General features: G+C 42.1%; 3 protein-coding genes and 1 non-coding gene across 9 annotated transcripts in view; 1 reads left to right on the top strand and 3 right to left on the bottom strand.

The window, feature by feature from the left end:
* The window catches only part of LOC114767119 (PQ-loop repeat-containing protein 1), a 39,469-nt gene extending 30,230 nt beyond the window's left edge, over window positions 1–9,239 (bottom strand). Inside the window, exons 1-4 of the mRNA XM_028958671.1 lie at window positions 9,111–9,239; window positions 6,221–6,334; window positions 2,577–2,833; window positions 1,615–1,748 (exon numbers count right to left, since the gene is read on the bottom strand). Coding sequence (XP_028814504.1) covers window positions 1,615–1,748; window positions 2,577–2,785 — 343 coding nt within the window. The 5' untranslated portion in view covers window positions 2,786–2,833; window positions 6,221–6,334; window positions 9,111–9,239. The remainder of the gene's footprint in view (window positions 1–1,614; window positions 1,749–2,576; window positions 2,834–6,220; window positions 6,335–9,110) is intronic.
* On the bottom strand, window positions 5,371–5,453 carry trnal-cag (transfer RNA leucine (anticodon CAG)). The gene has a single exon. It is a non-coding gene; the product is annotated as a tRNA-Leu (tRNA).
* hsbp1b (heat shock factor binding protein 1b) lies at window positions 6,932–9,837 on the top strand. The gene is made up of 4 exons (XM_028958672.1): window positions 6,932–7,100; window positions 7,427–7,493; window positions 9,287–9,410; window positions 9,553–9,837. Exons 1-3 carry the CDS (start codon window positions 7,056–7,058, stop codon window positions 9,403–9,405), a joined length of 231 nt encoding a protein of 76 aa, XP_028814505.1. The 5' UTR covers window positions 6,932–7,055; the 3' UTR covers window positions 9,406–9,410; window positions 9,553–9,837.
* Window positions 9,838–10,240: 403 nt separating this feature from the next.
* The window catches only part of LOC114766769 (DNA topoisomerase I, mitochondrial), a 29,911-nt gene continuing 26,571 nt past the window's right edge, over window positions 10,241–13,580 (bottom strand). For 4 of the 6 annotated variants that reach the window (XM_028957950.1, XM_028957949.1, XM_028957951.1 and 1 more), the window contains 5 exons: window positions 12,386–12,500; window positions 11,717–11,844; window positions 11,270–11,364; window positions 10,828–10,977; window positions 10,241–10,472 (listed from right to left, as the gene is read on the bottom strand). In XM_028957950.1, coding sequence (XP_028813783.1) covers window positions 10,370–10,472; window positions 10,828–10,977; window positions 11,270–11,364; window positions 11,717–11,844; window positions 12,386–12,500 — 591 coding nt within the window. In that variant the 3' untranslated portion in view covers window positions 10,241–10,369. Of the gene's footprint in view, window positions 10,473–10,827; window positions 10,978–11,269; window positions 11,365–11,716; window positions 11,845–12,385; window positions 12,501–13,580 lie in introns of those variants that run through there. The other 2 variants (XM_028957953.1, XR_003742860.1) reach the window with 2 other exon arrangements.

Genomic DNA, 13,580 nt, shown 5'->3' with positions numbered 1-13,580 from the left:
TGACTTGATGTTTCAAATGACAGCGGTGTGTGGGTGTGTGTGAGTGAGTGTGTGCGGCAGAGCTATTCAAGGGCAAGACCACCCAAACACACACACACCCACACACCCTCTGTAACTGAACACCGCATCTGGCCTTTAAAAATGGAGGCCTTCAATAGTCCTAAGGGTGGGTGTCGAGTCAATTCCTGAGGTCACCCGGGACAATAAACTTTATAAGACAGTTTCAGTCTGCAGCTTCTGAAGCCTATATCTGTTACTTCTATGCAGCAAATCTGCTTTGAGGTCTGAAAAATATGTTTTGTTACTATAGTTCTGATGTCCATAAGTGATGCTACATGACTCAGAACTCTATGGTGGTATCTGACAGGACACCTGGCCTAAAGAAAAATATGCTGGGGTGGGAAAAAAAGCCAGGCGAGACGCCAGAGCCTTGGTACCCTTCAGAATGACCAGGGAGACAGGAAATTAAACTCCCACCAGAAAGTATGACAGTAAAATAACGCATATAAACACGAGCATCCAATCAATGTCTGTCAGGGAGTTACTCTCACTTCCCTGGCATGGCACAGACACACACACACACACACACACACACATATATAAATCATACGGAAATATAACCAGAGAGCATTTAAGAAACTTAACTTTTGTTCTACAATCCATCAAAATGACAGGTAAATTAAGGAGATGCTAATTCAATATTCATTTTTGTTCTATTACAGGGAAATTACGAGATTTCATCACATTTCACTCCCAGACAGCAGCCCTATAAAACAAAGGCTGACATCCATGGAGTCACTCCTACGCAAGCAGGAGAAAAGCCAATCAAGCAGCGGCTGAATCCCCCATTACTCACCGCTGTAAAGCTGACCCTAAACACCGAGCTGGAGCTTGTCCATGGGCCACCTATTCACATTTCTTGGAGCTTTAACTAGATTACAGCCATGGGCCACACAATGACTTAAGTGAAGCCTGACTGTCACCATTTCTCACGAGACATGGCAGTTTCTACGGCCATTAAACCAATTTCATTTTGCCCACGCAACCAATCTCCAAAAATTACATAAAAAAATCATCAGTCCTGTAAAGACCCCAGGCATAAACATGAAGCGTTAATAATATATGGAGACAAAAACCCATAATCCAAGACCAGCCAAGACGTAAGCATGGGGGCTGGAAAAAAGATGAAATGTAGAGAGAAAGAATTTGTTGGGCCATTAGGAAGAGAGAAAAAAAAAAAGATGAAGCGAGCCAAAAAGAAGGTCAAAAACTTCCCCAAGAGCACCATCTTTTGGCAAACCTAGGAAATACAGTTCAGTCACATGAAGGGTTCTTTTTTAATAATAGCACGACCTGCTATATACATCTTACCACAAAATTTAATCAGCACGTTTGCAAACATGTGATACGACAATCGTGACACTGCACATGTACTGGTGCATACACTAATGCGATTTATCAGGAATAAACGGCACGCTGCACTAGGTACAACCACCACACATTTCTGCTATATATTAGAAATAGTGTAAAAGCTTTTATGTGATATTTAATGTCTAGCCTGATTGTTAGAGTGTGTGTGTGTGTGTGTGTGTGTGTGAATGTGCACTGGCTTGCCTGTGATGTGGTGCTGTTTGGTGCTGACGCGGTTGCCGCTCTGCACGGCGCAGCAGAGATGCAGCATTGCCAGCATGGCGAGAATCATCACCACGCTCTGCAGGAGCAGTGTCAACTCAAACTGCTTCCCAATCCTGTTGAACAAATAAGTCAATAAGTTCAATAAACCCTGCACTTTCATTCAAGTTCCTCAGTGTCAGTGTCAGTACTAAGGGTGGCAGAACTGGGTGGGGCAGTGGTGGCCTAGCGGTTAAGGAAGAGGACCGGTAATCAGAAGGTTCGAATCCCGATCCACCAAGGTGCCACTGAGGTGCCACTGAGCAAAGCGCCGTCCCCACACACTGCTCCCCGGGCGCCTGTCATGGCTGCCCACTGCTCACCAAGGGTGATGGTTAAAAGTAGAAGACACATTTCATTCAGTGAAGCACCGTGTGCTGTGCTGCAGTGTTTCACAATGACAATCACTTCACTTTTTAACTTTTTTTTGTATACTAGATTAAATTGTGCTATTTCCTTTGTGACACCTTAGTATCAAAGTATCAAAGTTTAAGTCCAACACTGTGTGTATAAAACAGATGTGAAGGCGATAGTACCCAGACAATAGTGATGTTATAACACATTTTGCGACAAATCAGTCACAGATTTCACAGCAGTGTGATATTATAATCATCAATTTATGGTATATGTATCAGTATAACATCATACTGTGGAATTCTGTGTGGACATTAACCGGCTATTCAGCAATGCAAGAAACCTTTGTGCCATCATTCTATTGTTGATTCTAAAAGTGTCCTCTACTTAAGAGGTGCACTGTCCTTGAAAAGGACTCTTGCGTGTTGTTTGTGACTGTACATGCACCTCAGGTCACCCGCCATCAAGTATGACTGATGTTACCCAAGATTGCGGAGCACATTATAATTACACCGTCATGACAAGGCGTGTCAGGGTCATTCTGCATTTACCAGAAGAAGATGCGCAGTATGTTGGCAATGAGCAGCACCAGACAGACACGAGTGGAGAAGCCATCGGAGCTGTTGCTTCGCTGGATCTCCTGGTACTGAGGGACGTAAGGCACGGCCCCTCCGAACACCATCACACACGAGGCCAGCCACGACAGCAGGCCCCATGACGTTTCCACGTCCTCCTCTGACATGTCGAATCCTCGGTCCATCTCCGGGTCGGATGGCTCACCATTACCAGTTGCACCTCATAGCCAGCACTGGGGAGAACAGAGAGAGCAGCACAACTGAGACCAGCTGTCTGGAGATCCAAGAGGAAGCAGATGTGAAACCTCATACTTCATGAATCTGCATTCTGAAGCTATAGGGTGTCACTAAAGAATGAAGGGGACATCCCAAATGCGACCTCTAAGAAAACTGTGTACCCTCGTGTCTCTATCTCAAGAACTAGGTCAAGAACTAAAGAATTTAGTCACTTAATTTATGTATTTACAATTAGAAAGTTATAGGTTAAAAACATTTTAAAAGGTTAAAAAAATATAAACAGAATTTTGAAATTTTACAGTAAATTAATTTACAATTAATTTTTATTCATTTAAGTCTAGTCATTCAAATAAAAAAATGCACATTGATGCAAATCATAATTTATTATTGTTATGATGTTCTAATAAGTTATAAAAACATAAATAATCTCTCTGCCTGAAATTGTAAATGGTTACAGCACACATTAATAACCCTACAACTACGAGGAAATGCAAAACCTATGCAGACAACACATGCTGCTACTTCCTCATTTCCTGCCGAGACGCTTACAAAATGTACATAAAACTGCAGAAATGTGCAAAAATGTGTAGAAAAGGTGATGCAATTTTAGCCTGCTGACACGACTGACTGCTGAAGATTATCAATATTTCTAATGCAATTTGCTCCAAGCAAACACTTTTCCCAGCCTGCATGGATTAAATACTAATTCTGTATACTAACATGAATCTGATAACGTCTAGTTCACTTCAATCAAATTAAGTAAATGTGACACCCCTTTGCTTTTTGGGAAAGAATATGGCAATTTGATGTGGACATAATTTTTTTTTCATTAAGTCAAAAATATGATACAGCCCTTATTTAATAAGATCTCATAAAATCAATTGGGGGTGAGACTGCATAAGCCTCTTCTGCCTTTGCTATGGAGCAAATCTGGGGTGCAAGTGTGAGCTTTAACAAGAAAATAAATTGAGCTTTAATTGCTTTTCTGGAATCACTTGGCAGCTAGTGATCCTCACAAGGGTGTGGATGTAAGATTTATTGGTACCCCAAAAAAAGGATAGCACCATCAGGCCATATGCGCTGCTTATAGCACACTGCCAACAAATGATATATGTCCGCTGGAACACAACAGACTAAAATCCCAAAGGAAACTGCACATAACATTAGATCCATTGCCTCCTGTCTTCATGGCATCTGTATTCTATGCAAAATACTTGAATAGTTTTGTTCACTCCTCGAGTTATGCAAATGCGTGAGGCTTTCTTTCCTTTCTGTTATTACAAACCAATCTAGTGCCATAGCAGACACCATCAGCAGCTGTGTGGTAAACGCAAATCTAATTCAGCCAGAGATAGAGATCCCTCTCCGCAACAATGATTAGAACTATCTATCTATATCTATCTATATATATATATATATATATATATATATACACACACACACACACACACACACACACACACACACACACACACACACACACACTACACCAATATGTATATAAATACTACACCATTGTCATCTCAAAGGGTGCTGTCATCTGGTGCAAAGCTACCATCAAACAGGATATTTTTCAAATGAAATATTCACTTTACACTGAATATCCAGGAGCCCTGGGACAAAGGGATGGATGCATTTACCTGATCAGCCGTAACATTATGACCACTGAGAGGTGACATCTTGTCACAATTGAATATACTGGCAGCAAGAGAAGGTTTTGTCCTGGAAACTACTGTGCTGGAAGCGCAAAATATGCCAAACTATGCTGGCTAGATGGATGAATCATAGCATCTCCAAAACTGCCACCTTAATGAGATATTCTTGGTATGTGGTGGTCATGCAGATTGCTAAACAACTTACATTTACGGCATTTATCAGATGCCCTTATCCAGAGCGACTTACAATTAGTAGTTACAGGGGACAATCCCCACACTAAGTGCCTTGCTCAGGGACACAATGGTAGTAAGAGGGATTTGAACCTGGGTCTTCTGGTTCATAGGCGAATGTGTTACCCACTAGGCTACTACCACCCACTTCATGCTGGTTCAAACAGGTTGTTGGGTACAAGTTGCAGACCAGCCAAGGTGTCCACGCATCAGAACTGGACCACTGCAATGGAAGGTCTCCAGGTCTGATGAATCATGATTTATTTTACATCACGCAGATTGTGTTACCTGTACACAAAATGGCACAAGGATGAAGGCAAGCCAAAGAAAATCTGTGAGGATGTGCTGGAACAAGTGTGTCTCCAGGGGGGACTGTCCCTGTACTGATTGTAAGTCGCTCTGTATAAGGGCATCTGGTAAATGCTGTAAAAGAAATGTCTATAAGAATGAACAAACGGATAAATACTTTAAAAAAGTGACTTTTGTTTTTGTAATCATGATACACATGGCACAGCACATGGTGCCTTGCTCCAGGGGACCTCAATGGCACCATGACAGTAGGGATTTGAACATTTTGGTTAGGAGTCCGTGTGCCCATCCGCGTTCTTGGCCGCAAAGCCACCAAAAAAGACGCAGAAAAACGTCGATGTCAGAAGTGGGATTCGAACCCACGCCTCCAGGGGAGACTGCGACCTGAACGCAGCGCCTTAGACCGCTCGGCCATCCTGACTATGCGCGCGGAGGCGGATTTCAGCTTAATGGCCCGCCCCCCTGTACAGTATACAGTAGCGCATTGCGCAACGCCCGCATTCCGCAGGGGGGCTGGGCTTTTCCTCAAAAACTTGACTCGACCCGTTCTTCGCTCCCCTGAACTGCTTTGCTTTGCTGCGTTGACGCGTGGGAAAGGACGTGAATAATGACGACATTAATTAAGTGCGTCGCGCGTTTGGACCGAAACACGTTCGGCAGCTTTTAAAGGAGCGCAGACAACTCCTGGAAAGTGGGATCTCGCACGAAACCGATCCCCGTCTAAGAATAGCGCGTCTCGGTGAAATCATTTGGGCGGCCTGACGTCCTCGGGGAACCGTCCGAGACGCATTTTACGCGAATATCCCGGCCAAAAAAAGAGTTCGCACACATCCCCATCTGCGTGAATTAAAAAAGCAACGCTCACGTGGATTTTCATAAACCTAACCAGGTTTAATTAACAGACGTTAATGGTGAGTTAATTAGGGACGCAACTAATAGTCGATTAACATTCATGATTATTCATCATAGAATAAATGAAGACGTTCGTGGGTCCGGACCGACCCAGACGAGAAGCGGATTCTACCTGGAGACTGTCCATCATCCAACAAGTTAGAAGATACTAGGAGTTTTATGATTACGTCTTACGTGAAGTGGGCTTTGCGTATAAGCTCTGCGAATCGGTGTCTATTAATTAATAGGGTTTAATAAAAAATAAACGAATGAACACCGCGAGGACGTCGTTCTTACCTCCAAGCCAGCGCAGTTTCTTCTGGCAGCTCAGGTCGCTCCCACGTCAAAACTGGCCCCGACCAAGGCTGGCCACAACCTGGTTTTAAGTTTACTTTTTTTTCATGTTGAGAGCTGAAAGACATCAGGGAAATTCGAAACTACTCGGCAATCTGTGGAGACTTTACTCTTTCAATGTGCAGCAGCGGGTTCACTTCCTCGGTTATTGAGATAGACGGAACATACATCGCGGCGGGAAATTCACTGCATTAATCGCGGATCCACAGTATGGCACACTGCGAACTTTATTTATTTTTTTGTGTTATCTGCTCTACTACCTATTATGTTTCAGTCTATTTAATTATTTCTTCTTATTTAATATTTACATACTTTTCACTGTCAGATGTATTATCCTAGATTTCCGAATGTATCGGATGCTTTTCTTACGATATTTCTTTCGTTTTTTTTATTGGCCAAGCATTCGCTATTTTATTGAGTGTTTTCTCCTTTCGGGAGATTCAGCAAAGCATCAGACTCGAAGAGTCTGTGACAATCTGAACCAGCGCAAACAAGGTTATTCCCGCTCTGGTGCGAGTCCTCTGTTAGTGCTGAGCCAGGATCAGTTCCTCGCACACCGGCCGTCACCGCAGACTGCGGCCGAAGACTGATCTCGGATCAGCGCGGAGCACAAACTCCCGCAAACACAGCCAGCCGTAAAGGAGGGAGGTGGCGAGAACGCGATCTCGCGAGACCAGGAACGTGTTTTCCCCCTCAGCCGTGTTTCTGGATCGTTGATATGCCAACGCAATAGATTGGAAATTGGCACTTTTTGGTTCAATACATCGATACGGTGATAATGGCCGAAACGGATCCCAAATCTGTGCAAGATCTAACCGCTGTGGTAGGTTTAGCGCTGCGGTACGAGCTGAATATAAGAGCTCGCTTTTAGCTAGCCTGTTTACTAGCAAAGGCGTCGGCATGATGCCTCAGTTTATTAACACGATGTTCTGGGGGGAAAAAATAACTTCTGTGCGCTTCTTACAAATGATCTTATCAATTATCTAGTTCGTTTGTCTGTAAGGTCGTTAATGTTCAGAAATATTTGTTTTTATACGTGACAGGATGGTTTGGGTTGCTCGTGTTTAGTAAAGTGCGGTGATTTCAGTATGAAATCCCGGCTGCTTTTTGTTCTGACTCCCTGTGTCTGTTTTTATTTCATTCCTGTAGGTACAGACTTTATTGCAGCAGATGCAGGACAAGTTCCAGACCATGTCCGATCAGATCATTGGGAGAAATATCCTTTATTTCGGTTTGATCAGCCTAAGAAATTCCTTTGAAAGCACATGATATAAACTGCTCAAAAAATAAACAGAGCACAAAAATAAGACAGCCTATCTGAATATGAAATATTCTTAATAAATACTTACATACAGAACTAATTGAACATACAGACCACAAATCACACAAAAATTATCAATGGAATTGAAATGAATCAATCCTTGGCGGTCTGGATTTGTATTCACACTCAAAATTAAAGTGGAAAAACACACTACAGGCTGTTCTAACTGTGATGTAATGTCCATAAAACACTCAGAATGAGGCTGAGTAGTGTGTGTGTGGCCTCCACGTGCCTGTATGACCTCCCTACAATGGCAGGATGTGCTCCTGATGAAGTGGCGGATGGTCTCCAGAGGATCTCCTCCCAGACCTGGATTAAAGCATCCGCCAACTCCTGAACAGTCTGTGGTGCAATGTGCCGTTGGTGGATTGAGCGAGACGTGATGTCCCAGATGTGCTCAATTGGATTCAGGTCTGGGAAACAGGCGGGCCAGTCCATAGCATCAATGCCTTCCTCTCTCAGGATCTGCTGACACCCTTTCAGCCACATGAGATGCATTACCACATGTCTTGCATTAGGGGAAACCCAGGGTCAACTGCACCAGCATATTGTCTTACAAGGGGTCTGAGGATCTGAGTCAGGCTACCTCTGGTGAGCACATAAAGGGCTGTGTGCCCCCCCAAAGAGATGCCACTCTACACTATTACTGACCCACTGCCAACTGGTCATGCTGGAGGATGTTGCAGGCTCCAGAATGTTCTCCATGGCATCTCCAGCCTCTGTCACATGTGCTCAGTGTGAACCTGCTTTCATCTGTAAAGAGCACAGGGCACCGGCGGCAAATTTTGGTGTTCTCTGGCCAAAGGCAAAAATGCAGCAATGTTGGGCTGTAAGCTCAACCCCCACCTGTTCACATCGGGGCCTCATACCACCCTCTGGGGGAGTGTTTCTGAATGTTTGAGCAGAAATATGAACATTTGTTGCCTGCTGGAGGTCATTTTGCAGGGCTCTGGCAGTGCTTCAACAAGGCAGAGGAAGCGGTCCTGCTTCTGGGTTTTTGCCCTCGTACGGCTTCCCCCAGGTCCTGATGTACTGGCCTGTCTCCTGTTAGCACCTCCATGCTCTTAACATTACGCTGACTACGCTGGCAAACCTTCTTGCCATAGCTTGCAATGATGTGTCATCCTGGATGAGCTGCACTACCTGCCACTTGTGTGGGTTGTAGACTCGTCTCATGCTGCCACTAGCGTGAAAGCACCACCCACATTCAAAAGTGACCAAAACATCAGCCAGAAAGCATATGAACTGAGAAGTAGTCTGTGGTCACCACCTGCAGAACCACAGCTTTTTATTGGGGACATCTTTGCACAACAGCATGTGAAACTGATTGTTGCTTCCTAAGCGAACACTTTTATTTGACCGACGTGTGATTGATTTGGAGTTACATTGTGTTGTTTAAAAAAAAAAACATAGATGCCTAGTTTCATGTGTTCTATTCAAATGATGTACCACTCACCTGACCAAATCGCTCATATATATAGAAACAACACACACACATTTTTGGTCACTTACCTTTGATAAAAGTGTTCATCCGCAGCCTTGGTGTGTATAGTTTTTGCTGAATTCTGGCCTTCTGAATTGAGGCACAAACAAAAGCAGGATAATGGCAGCTCAGCCCGAAGATACACACAGCAGTTTATTTAAAAAAAAAAAAGAAGAAAGAGTTCCTGTTCCTTAATATCAGTCACTTGATGAGATGAGCACACGCATTGATGACCTGGAGAAGAACATTGCAGATCTCATGACCCAAGCAGGCGTAGAGGAAGTGGAAGGAGAAAACAAAGTTAAAGAAGGAGAGGGGTCCTAATGCAGGTAAAGGACAAAATTATGGCTGTTTTTGATATGGTATTTGAATCTTGAAATATGCACTTTTAAAATTTTTGTTGAATATTTTAGAATTGTGAAACCAAAGCCATACCAACTGCAGAATTGATAATTTCTCTTTACTTCACAGGTTGTGAAGCTAATCGCTGAAGTATTAGCGGAATTTGCAGAGACTTCAAGAGCAGCATTTTTTGGTGTATAATACTTTTATATAGATTTGTGAGGAGTGGTTTTAAGTCTGTACAATAATACTTGATTTTTAAATTAAAGTCTTTTCCCTGGCTACACATGTGTCTGTAATAACCAGCTAAAGCCAGAAGCCATAGTTACTGTAAGATTTGCCTCAGCTTTGTGCAGGTTTGACACCATTCCATTTTCCCTTCAATGTTGCAATAAAAAAATTCCTACAATACTAGTCTTTGTTTCTATTTATTTTTCAACTCAGGAATAGTGTTTTTTCTACACTCCAGATATATTACCACCACTTTCCAGGAAAATATTCACGATTATTCAGGATAATCTTCAAACAAATCTGGTACATGATGTCAATGGAAGGAAAAAGTAATTAAGAAACAATGGAAGCGATATTAAAACCAGTGTAAAGGTGAGCCAGTTTGGCTTCTATGGTTAATGAGAACCAGTCCGTATTCTTCAGTACTCCCTTAGCTTCTCAAAGAATGTAACAAAGTGCCTCAGACCCCCCAACCGAGCCTTTAAACTCATACGAACCTTGAAATGAATCACATTCCATTAACAGCACCATCTTCAGCTCTGAAAGTGAAATCTGGTTCACAGCGAGAATCAGGAATGAAATGTACTGAAACTTAAAAATCGAACTTTATTCAAGGTCTTTTAAAACAGCATCAGTAAAACAGGCAGAATACAACATGCTTAAAAAACATTATATGGGGCTAAAGAACTTTTAAAACTGAACATATAATACAAAGTCAAAATTCAAAATCCTTCTCAGTCATGTGGATGGCCCATGCAAACTTGTCCCTCTGTGTTTTGTTGTAAATTTTGTCCAATTGCACCTCCATATTTTTACACCTGTAAACGTGAAACAGAAACACCATCCATTCACCACCAGTAAAATGTAGGTTACTTTATGGGAAAGAGATGAGAGTCTTTAAGGAACCACACAAATTAAGAGTATTTTCTGTTCATGGATTCAGCCTAATCCTAAAAGGGTTTTTCATTGTGCTCTCTCTCACAAATACATTCTCCGATCTGAACTATTCACTTTTGCCTTAAACACCCAATAAACATTTTACAATCCCCAACTACTAGAACAGTAGTTTAAATCTGGGTAATGGGTAAATATGTATTCTTTTGAATTGTGAACAGAAAGAGTGTCCCACCCCTCCAGTTTGTGACTGTGTGTGTATGTGTATCAGAGCCCCACCATGCCACGCTGATGCGTGGGTCCAGGTAGTTAAGTTTGGAGGTGCTGAGGGCAATCTCCTTGTTCTCCTCCCTGTCTGTAGCCTGTACTTCCATCTTCAGCAACTGCTCTTCACAACGTTGCATGGCCTTCTTCTTCTTTTCCACCACGCTGACAAACACACACAAATCATGTACAAGCAAGTAGGAATTCATTTTAAACCAAACACACCAGATCAGCTACAGCATTAAAATTATTAGGCAGTAGGGGGATCTACAACATCAACATGAGCTTAAAAATCAGCCCAGACCACCTTCTTTAATTGTTCCCTGGTCCATTTCTGTGTCCACTGAACAAGCTTTTGCTGTACACTGCGGGTTTGCATGGTCACTCTGACAGACACCAATGTTTATCAATGTTAACCTTACTTGTCAGGGGCTTTAATTTAGTGGCTGAAACTCACAATTGCAGTTTAGTGTCTGAATTGCCTTTGGCTTCCTTCTTGGCCTTCTTCAGCTCAGCTTTGGCCAAGGTCAGTTGTTCCTTCCTGCCTTCAATCTACAGGAGGAGCAGGAAAAAAACAAATCTGGTTTTATGTATGCAGGAAGCCTACATCCCAAAAAAAAAAAAAAAAAAAAAAAAAAAAAAACAGACCAAGCAGTCCTGTACAATATAACAGCTATGACACCATGGAATAAACAGAGAGTACAGCCAGATTTTCTGAACAGAATCGAAAAAGGAAACATCACATTACAAGTGATTTTAAATGCAAGTTTGCTGTAATTTATATTATTTGAGGCACAACTCAGACTCTGAATTAAGTGGGTGTCTTGATTTCTGCTGAAACAGCAAATAGTGGGGGAAATTAGCAGGGGGAAAACACTTTAATAAACCCTGCTTCGCTTCTCACCTTGGCTTGTAAATTGGCCATTGACTGCTCAAAGGACTTTGGCGGCGCCCGCTGATGGTTACACAGAATTGCAACCGCGCGGTTCGCCCTGTTATACGAAAGCAGTTTCTCGGCTTGATTGAGCAAAGCTGGAATTAAAAAAAAAAAAAAAAAAAAAAAAAAAAAAATGGAATAACCGGAAACTTCCAACACATTCATCATACCTTCATAGACAAATACTGACAAAAACATACTCATTCCTTCATCGGACTGTAAAGTCCATCCAAAACTATTTTGGTCCATTGCTTGTTAAATCGGTGGGCACTTTTTTGATTGGTTTGTGCATTATTAAATATTGCCAACAGACCACGCACTGTTTCATTATTAACGAGTTGAAAATCAAAACAAGGTCTGTTTTCACATAAAAATAGCTTAGTGTCGAAACATAAAAGAGAAGATAATAAAACAGTTCAGTTTGAATGTAAATGTACAGCGTAGAGCATCAAGTTTGCCTTTTTTTTTTTTTTGTGGTTAGCCCATGCTTCATTTACATCAAAATCACATCTGGCATTTTTAAGCCATCCACATTTATCCACATGGGAAGGTCCGCCCAGCAATGCAAACATGATAATGAATATCAGCACAAAGGCAGCACAAAAAAAGAGGTGGTGTACAGACGCGGATCCTCACCGTTGGACAGCTCTTTTAACTGCTGCTGCAGGGTTATGGAGGCGTTGTAAGTTCGAAAAACCTTTGCAGTCAAGCCAGGCATTAAAGAGCTCAAATGCTTGTTTAGCATGCCGGTCTGAAAACAGAACATACATGAGTTATATACACACACACACACACACACACACACACACACACACACACACACAACTTGGGATACCATTTTACATATGCCTTGGGAAAATGCTTTTATCATACCGCTCAACATGCAGACACAACTACACTGATGCAGACTTGTCAGACATTCACTCACATACAAAAGTGAAAACCTCGGGGAAAAGGAATCACTCACTACACACACTACAAAAAAAAAACAAACAAGGAACAAAAGGAACACTAGATGGCACCGCAACCCCACACTTCCTGACTATGGTGGACAAAAAACTGCTTCCATTTGTATTGGTCACCATTAAGAGGCAGGGATTAAAAAGGATATTAGGCAACTTTTAGTTACACTTTAATACTTGAAGACCAAATGTGGTAATATGAGGAAACAACATCTATTATATTTGAATTGCTTAACTGTGTTAAGTGCACCACCGAAGTGAATCCAGAAGTAACACAATGAGCACTGAAGTATATACAGAAATGAACAGTTAAAAACAAATGACTGTCATAATCATCTGCATCTTGGAAAGGAGGAACTAATTACCTGCTCAGCTCTTTGTTTTGAGTGTCAAAATGTCTAATAAATAAGGTGAACTTTAATGATGTTTCCATAACTGACAGCTCTCAAATCACCCTACTTCCTTATTTAACCCCCCCTCCTGTTTATTGGTTCTGCCCACAATCATTGGTCCACAAGCAATTTTTCCCGAAAGGGACACTCAAAACTGGCCAATCTGGCAACACCTCCTCTCTTCCTCCTGAATTCCCTTAAGTTGCTTGTAATATCACTTCTCAGTCAGAAGACATCACAAGCTTGATCTCTGTTTCAATCATCCCAGGACCACCTCTGCCACCAAAGCAAACAGGCAGGTCGATAAATCATACTTTAATTCAAGAATGCTGCTTGGCGGACAACGGAATATTATATTACATTCTTTACATTATGACAAATACTCCCTGGTCTCTTTCTCTCGCCAATTCTATACTGACACAACTCAACCCAGACAATGTACTCCCTACATTGCTTAACAACAAATGGATTGTATGT

This window comes from Denticeps clupeoides, chromosome 17 (genome assembly GCF_900700375.1).
Source record: "Denticeps clupeoides chromosome 17, fDenClu1.1, whole genome shotgun sequence".
Taxonomy (NCBI): Eukaryota; Metazoa; Chordata; class Actinopteri; order Clupeiformes; family Denticipitidae; genus Denticeps; species Denticeps clupeoides.
The sequence above is the reverse complement of the archived record's forward strand: the minus strand, read 5'-3'. Positions and strand labels throughout refer to the sequence as shown.

Bases quoted from the DNA above. Each gene is read 5' to 3' on its own strand.
- hsbp1b (XM_028958672.1), top strand. From the start codon at position 7,056: ATGGCCGAAACGGATCCCAAATCTGTGCAAGATCTAACCGCTGTG. The intron at 7,101-7,426 runs GTAGGTTTAGCG...TCATTCCTGTAG, and splicing joins TGCAAGATCTAACCGCTGTG to GTACAGACTTTATTGCAGCA. The intron at 7,494-9,286 runs ATATCCTTTATT...AATATCAGTCAC, and splicing joins CGATCAGATCATTGGGAGAA to TTGATGAGATGAGCACACGC.